The following is a 14260-nucleotide window of genomic DNA, read 5'->3' on the forward strand; positions in this document are numbered from 1 at the left end:
TGGCCCATTTAGTGATCCGGCCCGCGCGATCTGATCTCTGCAGGATCTGCTTGACCGGCTGGTCAGTCAGCACAGCCACTGTATGAGCTTGGAAGTAGGGTCGGAGCCTCCGAGCCGAGATGACCAAAGCATAGGCGGTCTTCTCAACCAGGGTGGACTCTTCGGGCGGGGCGGATTCTTAGCTCGTCGCGGAGACAGGCTTCTGGGCCGGCCGCGCTCCTCGCGACGTCTCTTCTTGGGGTTCTGCTCGGTCCCACCCCGCCTAACCGCCACGGCCTCTTCTGCCTTGGCATACTTCCGCGCCCGAGCGAACATTTTAGTGAGGTCCGCAGGGAAATTCTTCTCGATCGAGAAGAGAAATCTGTAGGACCGGGCTCCAGTCTTTAGTGCGGACATCGTGATGGACTGGTCAAGCTCCCGGACCTCCCATATTGCGGCGGTGAACCGGTCCAAGTACTCCTTGAAGGATTCTCCCTCCTTTTGTTTAATGTCAAGGAGGGAGTCGGATGTCCGCCGCTGGGGCTGGCTGGCGGCAAAGTTGCCAGCAAATTGTCTGCCGAGCTGCTCAAAGGAAGAGACAGTACTCGGCTTCAGCCCGGTGAACCAAAGCCGGGCTGGCCCTCGGAGTGTCGCCGGAAAAGCTTTGCACATCATGGCCTCCGAGGCTCCTTGTAGGGCCATTAAGACCCGGTAACTCTCCAGGTGGTCAAGGGGATCAGCCTTGCCGTTGTAAGGCTCCACCTGGGGCATCTTGAACCGTAGTGGGACCGGTTCATCTTCGATCTCCGGGGAGAAGGGTGACTTCGTAGTGAACTCGAAGTCGTTATCACGTCCTGATTTTCTTCCGTGGAGTGCCTGGATTTGGCGCTCCAGCTTCTCGACCTTCTTGTCGAGTTCATCATTCTGGAGGATCGCTGCAGCGGTTCGTTCGAGCGCAGGTTGCCCTGGAACCGACTCAGCTTCTGAAGGCTGTGGCCAGCCTCCGTAGCCTCTGGCTGGGTGCTCTCTCCAGAGGGAGGCCTGGACTTGGGAGTCCTGACCTCGAAGGGGAAGTCCGCTTGTAGGAGGCTCCGGTTGAGCTGGAGCCGGAGGAGGCGGTGCCGTTGGGATGCCCCTGGGTTGCAAGCTTTGGACAGCGGTAGCCAAGGCTTGCACTTGTTGCACCAGGGCATCAAACTGCTCCGGCCGAACTTGAGGGGTTGACTCGGCCGGAGGTGGTGAGTTCCGGACGGAATGCTCAGGACTGGGTGGAGGACGTCGAGAGGCGTTGGAAGCCCCTTTGCTTCTTAGCTTCATGGCAGCGAACTCGGGCCCTTCCTCTAGCGCCAACTGTTGCTGGAAATTGGACCCGGGGGTTACCGCGAAGCCGGAGAAGGAGGAGCTTCGCTGCAGGGACGGTGGTCGGCGGCGCGCCGACTGGTGACGTCCTCCTGGAGGGGTGTAAGTCCTGCAAAAAGCCGGTGGCCGGGCTCCCCGGCGCCGGCCCTCCGATGCTTAAGTCAGAGGGGGCAGATATGTGGAGAGAGCAAGGAAGAGAGTATATGGAGAAGATAGCAGGAATATTTGGATGAGATGAAGAAGATGAAGAGGGTGATATCCTCCATTGTATCTGTGCTGTTTGCTTCTTTTCACTCGGTCCAGGAGGGTTCTGTCCGGGGGGCCCCCATCCTTTTCTCCCCAGGTTTCCTTTTATAGAAGGATTTTTGTTACCTAGGAGGTGACAGGAGGTTTGTCCTCTTTTGTAATAATTGGGCACGATTTGGCCCATTAATGGCGTAGTGGAGAACGGGACCGAATCGGACCGGAATCAGGGAGTTGTCACGGTCGATCGGACCTGTTGGAGTGGTTGAACCGCCGGCTGTGGTGGGCCTGGGGTCCGTGGATGGTAAGTGCATTTATTACCGAATGAACCGGCGGTCAGGGAGAGCCATACGCTCTGATGGTTCAGTGATCCGGAGATCGTCTTGGGCCGTGCTCATTAAATGACTGGGTGCATCGGAGACTTGAGGGAGTCTCATGCATTAATGGCAGGTCGTGCCGAATACCTGCAGAGATCTTATGCCTTGATGGCTTGGAGATAGTGGCAGACTATAGTAGAGTCGCGTGTATAGCCGCCGGACCTTTCGAGAAAGCTTGGCGGGGAGGAGTATTAGTTAAGGCATCGGCTCGGCAAGGGTGCCGAGCCGAGCTGGTCGCCCAGAGGGGCGCCCTGTGGCGGGGTTGCTTCTAGTACTCCTGGTCGGCGCCCTTTGGGCGAGTACCTTCTAGCCGAGCGCCTCTATTTGGCGCTCTCTCTAGTCAGCGCTTTCTATTTGAGCGCTTCTCTGGTCGGCGTCCGCTGGTCGGCTCTTCCTATCCGAGCATCTCTACTTGGTTATTTTGATTGGGCGCCTCTTGGCGCTCTCTCCGGTCGGCGCCCTTTAGTCGAGCGCCTTCCTGGTCGGCATTCTTTGGCCGAGCATCCTCCTGGTCGGCGCTCTTTGGCCGAGCGCCTCTGTGGCGGTATGACTTGGGGTTTTTCTCCCAACACAACCTCTTTTCTCTTCTGATCTTCCGATGATCGTGTACTTAATTTTAATAGTGAACTTGGACATTGTCACGAAAGTTCAGATCGTAAACATTGAATGCTCTCTGTTGTACATGATTGACTCAAAATTTTCAATTTAACAACTTATCTGAAAGAATTAACAAAGAAAACTTGTAATAGAAAAGGAGCCATGATGTATCTCAATTCCTTGCATTGTTTCATGAGCCGAATTTTGCGACATTGCTACATAGAGAAGGAAGAGGAGTCGGATGCTTGGAGCTGCACCGTTTGACCAGCGTGGGGGGTTTAAATAAAAAAAGTGCCAGTGCGGCGCATGGCTGTGCCTGTTCGCTGGACAAGAAAACAAGCCCAGTGTTTGGCCGAGGGGATGAGTGAAAAAGCTGGGGAGGATGGCAAAGTTAAGCAAAAAGGAGGCCACATTGTTTGGCCGAGAGGAGACTGGCAGAAGCACCGGCGGTCGGCGAAAGGGCTGGTGAGAGGAAAAAGACAAAGGAGAAACCGAGATTAAAGAAAACAAAGGCGGCAGCACGCGAGGTGACCGAGTGGTACGGGTCCATCAGGTCACTACCCTGCCCCCGGTCCGGTAGATCCCAAGCATTCACCTCGATCCCGTGCCCCAACGCACGCCCGCAGCCCGGCTCATCCCCTCTCTCTCTCTCTCTCTCACCTCGATCCCGTGCAAGGTGGTGACCGCTGAGGGAGGGAGCGACGGACCAAGGGCTGCATTAGCTATTAATATAGTAATAACTCGTGTGCCTCTTTTCTTTAATTTCCAGGAGAAAGAGAGAAGAACTCCTTGATTCCACCCGCCACCACCAGCCTCCTTAAATAGGAAGCTTTGAACCCCAACTTCTACAAACCCACTCTGCGTCTAAGCTCCTCCCGGAGACCAGGCTGGCAGGCGCACGGACACCCCTATTCCCCCCGGCCATCCTTGGTTACGTGTAGTGTAGAGCAGGAGAGAGAGATCGAGCCGGCGAGAGCGAGAGCGAGAGCGAAAGCGAAAGCAAGAGAGCGTGAGAGAGAGAGACGGTCAAGACGGGTCTGCCGGTGTGGATGTTGGGGCTGGGCGCGGCTCGGTTGGAGGCCGACATGAACCGCTTGATGGCCCTGCTCTTCCACCAGGTTCCACGACTACCCCTTCTTTTCTTCTTATAGTTTCTCCGCTAGAGCTGCTAGTCTCCTTTTTGTTGTTGTTGTTGTTGTTGTTCTCCCCACAGTTTTTTGTGGAAAGAAAAGATGGGAAAGTTAGCCCATCCCTGAACTAGATGGCTGATGTGGGGCACTGCATGCGCAGGGGGTGCTGGACGAGCAGTTCATGCAGCTGCAGCAGCTGCAGGATGAATCTTCCCCCAATTTCGTCTCCGAGGTCATCTCCATCTACTTCCGGGAATCGGAGAAGCTCCTCAAGAATCTCCGATCTCTACTGTACGTAACTGTTGCATGCCCGCTCCCGTCTGCACGTTACTATATGTTCCATTCCACCTCTCATGATGTACTTCGGCTCCTCATCCCCTGCCTACTTTCAGCTCTGCATTGCATCTGATACGCATCTTTGTTTCTAACTGGATGAGCGATGTTTTAAGCCTCAGAGCTGACAGGGAGTGCACGGACTACACGAAGATAGGGATACATCTGAACCAGCTGATGGGCAGCAGTTCCAGCATCGGAGCCAAACGCGTGAGGACTGTCTGCCTTGCCTTCCGCGCCGCTTCCGAGCACAGCAACTGGTCCGGGTACGTACCGGACTCCTAGTAGCACCAAATGCTTTCTTCAATTTGTCATCATGGTATCCACGTTCTCGCACAAACTCCCTTTACATACTTCTCCATGGTAAATACCATGGGCATGCGAGAAAAGGAAAACAAAATTAAACGTTCTGATGCAGCTTTGGAATCTGAGATTAGTATCTCTAGCCTAGGGCCTAAAAAAACCGTTTTCCAATATATAGAGTAGTGGCAATTTCAGTGGGTAGGGGATCGCATAGGATCGAGCCTTCTTACATTAGTTCGAGGATATTAGTGGATTGTGTACGGGGTAGCACTTGAATCGAGCCTCAAATTAGTTGGCCGCCGTGTATTGCATTTGCACCAGAGTCCAGAGTTTGGGCCACGGATTTAGCAGTGGTGGTCGGAACCACCCTAGCTGTCGGTGCGTCCTGCATCCCGCGCCGGGGGAGTGAAAGGCAGATGGGCGACCGCTCCTTCAAACCTCTTCCACGGTGTCGGATCCGGAGAAATGACCTATGGTACACGCACCTACTCATGCCGCAGCTTCTGTACCGGACGTAGGGGGTACCTTTCGGTTTAGTAGTATCTAATTCTGAGGTATCTAGCTAGTATGAATATAGTACGTACGTAGGGGACCGGGCTAGGCATCTCGCACCCGGTCCCCGCGTTAGGTGCGTCCCGTCCCGTCCCTTAACGTTCTTTTTTCCCCACACGCGAGACCCAGTTGTGCCGCCTCATTAATTCGCTTGGAACGGGAGATACGGGTTCGGGTTGTATCTTTCGCGGGAAGGAACGGCCGATCTTCTTTGTCGACGTCGCCCGTCGGATCGCCTTCCGCACGGATCTCAAATCACTCCGAACCCCTGCGTTTGTCTGCGCAGGTCTCGAAGCGACCATTGCGCGATCCAACGGTGGATCCGCGCGAAGGAAGGCGAACTCTTCTTTCGGGCGAAAGATACAACCCGGTCCGGGTAGATAGAAAAGCCTTGCTCGACTTTCTGTGTCCACTAATTTGTCTGTGTTGGGGTATTGTGATTAATGGCTCATTACTTTAACCTTCACGTCTCGATGCAAAGATGCCTGCGCTCGCTGGAGGTGCTGGAGCACGAGTACTGCTACCTCAAGACCAAACTGCACGAGCTCTTCCAGGTATTGCCGCTATGCTTTATGCCACTGCTATTACCGCGCGATTTAAATATGTATTTATAACGGGCCAAGCCCGGGACGGGCCGGGAGGTAATTGGTTCCTGAATCTTTTGATGCGCCTGCCAGATGGAGCAGCACAGAGTGATGGCGGCCGGGGCTAGGTACCACCCTGCGCTGTCGTGAGACTACTTCATGTCTTGGAGCGTCCCCAGGAGAGGCCCGTCTCCGTCTCCAATCCGACGCTAGCTGTTTGTCTCTCTCTATCTCCGCACCGGTGTCTCTCGTCTCCGTTTGATGCAAGATGGTCGCTGCCGGTGCCGGGCGAACAGAGCGGGCGAATTAAGCCGGACGGTGGGAGGAGGACGAGGGCGAGAATTGGGCCTATCGGGTATGTCTGATGGCTGGCTGGTTTTGCGTATAGTTTGCGACTGACGAGGGAGGATCAGGAGGTGTCGTCTGCCAGCTGGTTGCGGTGTTATTGTGGCGTTATAGCTTTCAGGTCCGTCACATGAATGCCGGAACCTAATTTATGTCTGTTGAATACCTCCTGTTGCCTCCTCGCAATGGCAACCACCTTATATTTAGTGGCCTCTATCAGTGCTTTTCCTCCGGAGCTCTCTCTGTCTCGCAGCTCTCGCTCTCGCGTTAATGAGCGCGCGCTCAGTAGAGTTAAATGTTATTATCGTGGTCGTCGTCGTCGTCAACAACAACAACAACAGTAATAATAATGGTAGCAGACGCTCAGTCGAGTTAAATGTTATTATCGTCGTCGTCGTCGTCAACAAAAATAATAATAGTAGCAGTGTCGTCGTCGTCGTCGTTTTCTCTCTGTTCGCTCTCGCGTTAATGAGCGCAGGCTCTGTAGAGTGAATGTGATAATAATCATCAATACATTAAAACTACAACTACTACTACTAATAATAATAATAATAACAGCAATCAATAATAATCTTAATGCTAATGATGACGCAAGCGTTAGATGAGCGGATATATTCATCTGGGCCTAAGCGGCCGGAGGGGGCGTGCGCCATCTACGCTGAGTAATCCCTAACTATGAGCATGTAGGACCTGTCAGGGGTTATATATATATATATATAGAAGCAAGTTTGAAAGTGAAATGCGTACGACGCATCCCTCCTTAGCACCAAAAGGCTCAATTCACAAACAGCCTGCATTAAAGTTGCTGCCTAAGGCAGCAAAACCAACTTTGTTAAAAGTTGCTTCAAAAGTCGTGTTCGCGCCGGACAAAAACGGTGCTGCAATTTTCACTAACCATCCGCCTACTTTTACTTACGTCTTCCAGAAGTGCGAGCCACAGTGCAATCTTAAAATAAAGAAATATATGATTCCCATCTCCACTTAACACGAGCGGAGCTAAGCGGATCATTCTGTCCCGCCGGAATTACATGATGCCCAAGCTGTTGTTTGTCGATTTCTCTTGAACGCTCCTAGTTCGTGCTTTAGGTGACACGTTATCGAACTCTTAATGTTCTCCATTTGCCTCTCTAACCCTTTTTTCTTAAAAAAATAAAATAAAAAAAGCTGGGACAATAGGTATTCATTTTCTTGTAAGTTGTATCACAACAAAATACGCCAAAGCCTTTGCTACTTTCATCTTTGTTCATTAGATGAACACTTTCCTTCCAGAAATATGCCACATGTCTTCTTAGAAAAAATTACCTTTTCCGACTTTTGGCTGCCGACGCTAAGTAGAAGTATCGGTAATTTTGGCTAAGCCATAAAGCTACGATGACGCTTATAAGCATCGTCGGAAGCCATTGTGGATAGATGCCTAGCTCGGGCCAACGCTTTTAACACTACAGGAAAGTTGGTTTTTACCGACGCTTTTCTGCCGATGCCTTTTACAAGCGTCGGCAATTTTCGGTCTAGCGTCAAAATTTGCTGGCGCTTGTAAAAAGCGTCGGCAATAGACGACGCTAATAAGCGTTGGTGTAGTCGCCGGCCTAAGACGATGCTAAAAAGTATCGTCGGAGCCTATTTCGACGCTAATATGATCTCCTCTCTCTCTGTCGTGCACTTTCAAAAGGTGATCCCCTCTCCCTAACCCCCTCCAGATTCAAGAAGCAGAACAACTCCGGCGATGATGTCTTCGCCGCCTCCTTGGATCCCTACTTCGCCTCCCTCTCCCCCGAACCGCGGATCCTCAAGTCCCGCCTCGTCGCCAGCGAGACCCTCTACGGCCTATTCCTCCTGAGCTCCTCTCTGACCTCGCCGAGATCGCCGGCCTCGCCGGCTACGACTACGTGGTCGTCGACATGGAGGACGGCTCTGGCGGCATCGCGGAGGCCTTCCGCAGCCTCCGCGCCCTCGCCGCTGCCCCCACCTCGGCTATCCTCTGCCTTTCGGAGCTCTTCGCCCCGGGCCAAGAAGGCCCTCGATCTCGGCCCCTAGGGCCTCATGTTCCCCATAATCGAGTCCCCCGGTGCCGTCGAGCTCGCTGTCTCATTCTGCCGTTTTCCACCGCGCGGCGTCCGCGGGTCCGCTCACACAGTGGTGCGCGCCTCCGCCTACGGCATCGACAACGGCTACCTGGCGCAGGTTGACGAGGAGCTGCTGGTGATGTGCCAGGTGGAGACGGCGGCGGGGCTGGCAGAGATCGAGGCGATCGCCGACGTCGAGGTGGTCGACGTGGTGCAGATGGAGCCGCTGGATCTGAGCGCGAGCATGGGGTATCTGTGGGATCCTATGAACCGGAAGGTGAGGGATACGATGAAGGAGGCGGAGAGGAAGGTGCTGGGATGAGGAACAAGCTGTCGGCGGCGGGAGGGCGGCGGCATTGGCGAGAGGGGACCATATTTGGGGGGGCTTGTGATGCCGCACGATTGGACGGAGAATATGAAGATGAGAGGATATCATATGGTAACGGGGGCAGTGGATGTGGGGATTTTCCGGCAGGCAGTGGTGGAGGACGTCAGCGGTGGAGGAGCGCGGAGGTGGACATTGGGAGAAAACGAGAAAACGAGGCTCTGATTCAAAATATTTTTTTTAAAATATTTTTTTTAAAAAAAATATTTATAACGATGCTTTAAAGCATCGCTAACTGGGTTTTTAGCGACGTTTAAAAGCGTCGCTAAAAAATGTCGCTAAAAACCACCTTAGCGACGCTTTCTAGAAGCGTCGGCAATTCTTTTTTCCACTCTGACATAGCCGACCCTTTGGCGACGCTTTTAAAAGCGTCAAAAGAAAACTGACCGACGCTTATAAGCGTCGGTAAAAAGCCTTAAAAAAGCATCACCAAATCTTGTTTTTCTTGTAGTGAAGCATCGGCGGAAGCCTAAAATGTCCCAATTCCCGAACGGAAGCCATCTCTTTTTTTTTTCTCTTTTTCCTCCCAACGACGCTTTAGAAAGCCATCGTCGGAGGCCATTATCCCCCCTCCCCCGTCCTTGCTGCAAATCCCTAACCCCCTTGCCTTCCCGATCCCCCTCCCCTCCCCTCCCCCTCCCCCCTCCTCTCTACAAATCTCTAACCCACTACCTCCCCTTTTGTCGCTCTTTCTCGATTTGAGATCGATCTTCCCTGACGAAGTCCTCCTCTTTCTCAATCCCCCTCTTCCCTCCCCATTTCTGACCTCCTCTACCTCTACTACTCTTCCTCCCTCTCCATCACCCCAGGCGACGGTTGGGTGGGCTGGTCCCGTGGAAGGCGACCTAATCCTCGGCTCCTCTCCTCTTTTCCCCACTTCTCTTGACCTAATCCTCGGCTCCTCTCCTCTTTTCCCCACTTCTCTTTGTGAAGTTGAGAAGCAGCATGCAGAAAATGTCTCCGGCGATGATGCCTTCGCCCGCCTCTTCGCCGCCGTTGAATCCGACATCGACGCCGCCCTCTAGGTCCTCCTCCTCTTTCTCCCTTCCAGGGTTTCTTTTCCCTGATTTTTCCTTAGTGCACTTTTTTCCCCTGATTGGTGAATCTGTTGTGTAGAAATCGAAGATGGCGACCCGGGGAAGAAAAACAAGGAGGCGGTGGTGGCGATGAATGTCGAGATCCGACGCACCAAGGCCTAGTTGATGGAGGAGGTGCTCAAATTGCAAGAGGTTGGCGCTCAAAAAGGTCGGCTCCTTTGTCATTCTGTTCTTTTTAATTAAATATTTCCTAAAAATTGCAGAGCTCGGCTCCTTTGCAGAGATTCTCATTTTAGTTTCTGCTTTTTTTGAATTATATATTGCTTGTTCTGAAAGAGATTGATCGGTTCTAGCAGTGATAGCATGCTGAAATTTTAAATTTTTTCTATGACTGCACCTGTACGGATTGCCTACGTACCCCTTCACAAGGGGGATCAAGCCACACATAGTTCTTTTTAATTTAAAATCACAGCGAAAAACATTGAATTAAATATTTTCATTCTAGCATGCATAAGAAATCAGATTTCAAAACATCACTACAAAACACATGATCGATATGCCGGAATCGGTTTAAAACAATTATGCTAAATCATTTGCATGATTAATATCATATCTGAAATGAGATTATTAAATTCTAAACTTGACTAATCTATGATCCAACTAATCTTCGAATACCCATTGAATAGGTTCTAAAGATTACTCTGTGAAGAGCCCCTGAAGAGGTTTAACCCTCGAGGATTAGATCTTATCTAAATTACTGGTATCAGATTTATACCTTTGCAAAATCAGAATATAATAGATCAAATGCTCGAGCTTCGCAACCACACGATCGTCTGGCCTCCACGAGTAATCCATGCGAAGTTCCTGGAGAGATCCAATCCCGTGGAAGTGCTAGCTTGCGCAGAATTTTTTGAGGCTGAAATTTGATCTTCCTGACACTATCAACCTTGGATCTGCCTTTTTTGGAAGAATTTGGAAGAATGGTTCATAGGAATTGAAGAGGACTTAGATTTGATCTAAAAGCTCTTATCAGGGACCCTTAACACTAATGGCGTGAAGGACTTAGAGGAGGAAGAAGTCAGCTAGAATGTACGCAGAATTTTTCCATGCATGAACTAGGGTTCCTCTCTTTTCTTTTTCCTTTCTTCCTTCTCTTATTTTTCTCTTAATTTCGGCCACAAGCTGATGGAGGTCCTTTTAATGTCGCCCTCCACTCCTCATCACACACCAACCTTCCAATATTTTGGAAGGATTTTATGGGGTTTCGAATTCAAAATTCAAATGCTTGTTTCATGTGCCAACACATGATGAAGCTTGATCTATCTAAACCATTCATCATGTTGCGACTTCCTTCTTTCAATTTTGAAATTTTCATGCCCACAATTAGATTAGAGGGTCATGAGGTAATTTTGTGGTGTTTAAATTCGAAATTCCAACACTTAATTAGAAGTGAGATAAAGATAAGGATGACATATACCATGAAGAGAGAGAAGTTGATCTTATCCAATTCTTTTCATGAATTTATCTCTCCATTTCGTCCCATCTGATGATGAAGGAGGTCCTTGATGTGTGCCACATGTCCCATGGCGCCATTAAATAAATTAAATTAATTTTTAATCATATTAAAAATCAATTTATGTCACCATGCATGGATATGTGACATGTGGATTTCAAGATCTGAACAATTTCAGATCAAACCCATTTAATTAAATGAAATCCTAACAATTAGGATTGTCCAATTACCTTGGGTTGAACCTAATCCAATTAGGTCAATCCCTAATTAAGCATAAATTTAATCTAATTTAATTTGGTCAACTTAAGTCCTCTTGATTCAGACCTAATCCAATCAGGTCAAAAACCCTGATTGAGCCCGGAGTTGAATCCAATTCAATTTGTCTTATCCTCAGTCCATTTACTCAATCAAATTAAGTTTATTAGTAATCTAATTACTAATTAATTCTTCAATAATTATTTTAATTATTTTTATAAGATAATTTGCCAATCGAATTGACTAAATTAACCCCTGAATGATTCTCAACCATCCATCAGCTATCTTGATCAATCAAAAAACTTCTATGCGTGTGACCTCATAGGTTCGAACCTAGGCCGGTAATATAGGAACGACTTCCTGCACTAATCGATGTGACCATCTAGCAATGGTATCCGACGTCCGGATAGGCCGAATATATGCGAAGCAAATATTCTGGAACCCTGGACTATGGTTGCTGTATAATTCATCCCTTTGACTCCTAATGCCAGGATGACTTTAGAGTTCTGTGAACTCTATAATTAGTGCATCCATGATGTGATTCAACTTTAGAAATTCTGTGACTCCTCACAAGGATTACCCTGGCCAAGGTTTTGCTAAATTGAACACAAAGCATTATCTCCTGTTTTCAGGAGGGGTCAATTCCATCTTGACTCACTCACTGATTTCGCAAGTACTTGACTGCACCCCAGTAACCTTTCATCCCAGAATTAGAAATTCTGCTAGTCCGGTACCAAAGTACAGTGAGTTGCTTGCTAATCACTGTGGTGATCTCAGGTCTGAGGGATACTTATACCCATATCCACTCGGAACATCTCTTGACAGTGGAGTGTTCCGGAATTGATCACGTTCAGTGAAATGTACTCCTATACTTCACCTGTGTAACATATCAGTGTCTCCACACTCCTTGGTTAAGAGGACAACCAACGTATATGTCTCACAACGACCTAATCTCGATAATGCTGTCGTCGTAGTAATAGTATATCATTTGGTCGTGAACAGGTTTAAGGACTTGAAGATAAATTCCCTCCTTTATCATAAAATAAGTCCTAAGGACTTCATCATATAAGAGTTCATTTGAAGATGTTCAATAAAATGATGAATAATGCCAAATAACACTTTATTAATTTGTCAATTCATTTACATAATTCAATCATCAACTTGCTGACGATTGACTTTTAGGAACAATTCCCAACATGTTCAAGAAAATTCGGATATTTTTTTCTTTCCAGCATGACCACAAAGACACCCATCTACAATTCAACTGAAGCTGCAAGAGTTTTTTCTCCAGTCTGAATTTGGAAGATAGAATTTGCCCAGCACTATGTTGAATCAGTAGACCACTTGTTTTCTGATTGTAGTTTTTCTCCACCATCTGGAGATCAATATTAGAAATTTAGTTCATGTATTGGAAATTTGACCTCGCTTTCCTTAAATTGGAATGTGAATTGATGCATGAACAAGCAAAAATTTTCTTAGGTTAGAATACTCCTCTTTAAAGCCTTCTTATGAATAAACTCTAATCAAATACTCGAACAATTATGGTTGAAGGTATATATCATCAATATTATAGCCGCATAAAATTATAGGGTGGGCTAAAAATTTAGACCCAAATGTATTTTTCATTGGACCTCGCGTATTGTAATCATATAGTAGATGCCTCTGCTGCTCCATCTATCATCATAATGAAAAGGGCAGCATTTGTTTAAACAAGCACATCCAAAAATTATTATTTTTGTCTAGCTAAAATTTAGATGGACTTTTGAATAGACCTTTTGTATGAGTTTTAAGTAACCTCGGCCCCAGCCGAACAGGCGACCAACCAAAATGAACCACCTCGATCTCGGCCAAGGAGTCGATCAACCAAGGAGTCATGGCTTGACAGTTCCAACAATTGACATCTTTGGTGGCTTGCAGTCGTGGTAGCGCCATGATCTACACCCCACCAGCGTTGCCCACTGCCCATGTGGACTGGCACCCATATCTTAGTCATACTGCCGGTTATTATCTGGCCTTCATTGTATGCCACGTCAAACTAGATAACGACAAAGTTGGCTATTATACATAGAAGGGCAATTCGGAGGACTTCAGGTACGCATGCTATATTACTCTCAGAGATCACACTCTACTAAGATTCTTTTTTTTATGCATTGTTGCTTCATTATTCTGACTTAGGCATTGGAGGGTTCCTTGTGTTGCCCAAGGTGACAAGCCAAGAGGGGGGGGGGGTGAATTGGTTTTTCTAAATTTTTGCTACCTTACTTTAGTTAATTGATGAGTGAGTGAAATTAGAACAATGCACAATACAAACACACAAGAAGTATAGTGGTTCGGTGCTCTCCCAAGCACCTACGTCCACTCCCCAAGCGATTCCTTAGAAATTCACTATAATCCCTCGGATTACAGTTGGATTGTTTTCCGGGCTCACAATCTAAAAACCTTTACACTTTGGTTTTCCGGGATCACCAATAACCTTTGTTGGTTTTACGGGCTCACCAACGAACCTTCACAATTGGTTTTACGGGTTCACCAATAAATCTACACCGTTGGTTTTGCGGGCTCACCAACAAACCTTTACAAGGTGATTAACAAAAGAAAGAAGAAAGTTGAAGCTCCTAGATGAGCAAATATAACAATTATAAGCTACAAAGAAGAGTTTAGAGAATAGTTATCGCTTGATGAGACTTCTCTCTTCTTTGTCAAGAATGCTTCACTCTTCAAGGGTGGATGGAGCTCTTGATATCTCTTGGAATCTGCTCAACCACTTCCTTTCAACTCTTGAATGAAGCACTTGGATGAAGAAGATTAGGGCACTTGTCTTTCTTGTGTAAGCTTTGATCTTTTTGCAAAAGGATATTGCTCTCTGATGAATAGTGTCCCTTTAAATAGTTTTCCTCACCCATTGGATATCCCTCATTGGTCAGATTTCAAAAACTAGCCGTTACTTACTGTTTGGAGGTCAAAAAGTACTTCTGCAGAACTAGCCGTTATGCTTCTACCCGTGCTTGGGTCGACTCAACTTTTACTAGGGTCGACCCAACTTTCACTTGGGTCGACTTATGCAACATTGGGGTCGACCCTCTCAGAAACCATAGAACCTTGTGTTTCAGCCTTCCTTCACTTGGGTCGACTCAACACTTTTTGGGTCGACTCAAGGTTGGGTTGGGTCGACTCAAATTTCACTTGGGTCGACCCTCTCAGAGAT

The 14260-nt window shown here is 48.2% G+C and overlaps 1 protein-coding gene and 1 pseudogene across 2 annotated transcripts; both read left to right on the forward strand.

Moving 5' to 3' along the window:
• The first annotated feature begins 3302 nt into the window (after positions 1-3302).
• On the forward strand, positions 3303-6117 carry LOC120107724 (pseudo histidine-containing phosphotransfer protein 6-like). 2 transcript variants are annotated; one of them, XM_039121149.1, is made up of 5 exons: positions 3303-3673; positions 3846-3976; positions 4135-4284; positions 5355-5427; positions 5551-6117. In XM_039121149.1, the coding sequence occupies exons 1-5, from the start codon at positions 3605-3607 to the stop codon at positions 5605-5607; spliced, it is 480 nt and encodes a 159-aa protein (XP_038977077.1). In that variant the 5' UTR covers positions 3303-3604; the 3' UTR covers positions 5608-6117. The 2 variants fall into 2 exon arrangements, with proteins under 2 accessions (XP_038977077.1, XP_038977078.1); XM_039121150.1 differs by having other exon boundaries at positions 4141-4284.
• A 270-nt stretch (positions 6118-6387) lies between these two features.
• On the forward strand, positions 6388-8415 carry LOC120107725 (annotated as a pseudogene).
• The last annotated feature ends 5845 nt before the right edge of the window (positions 8416-14260 follow it).

The sequence above is a fragment of the Phoenix dactylifera genome, unplaced genomic scaffold (genome assembly GCF_009389715.1).
Source record: "Phoenix dactylifera cultivar Barhee BC4 unplaced genomic scaffold, palm_55x_up_171113_PBpolish2nd_filt_p 000987F, whole genome shotgun sequence".
NCBI classification, from domain to species: domain Eukaryota; kingdom Viridiplantae; phylum Streptophyta; class Magnoliopsida; order Arecales; family Arecaceae; genus Phoenix; species Phoenix dactylifera.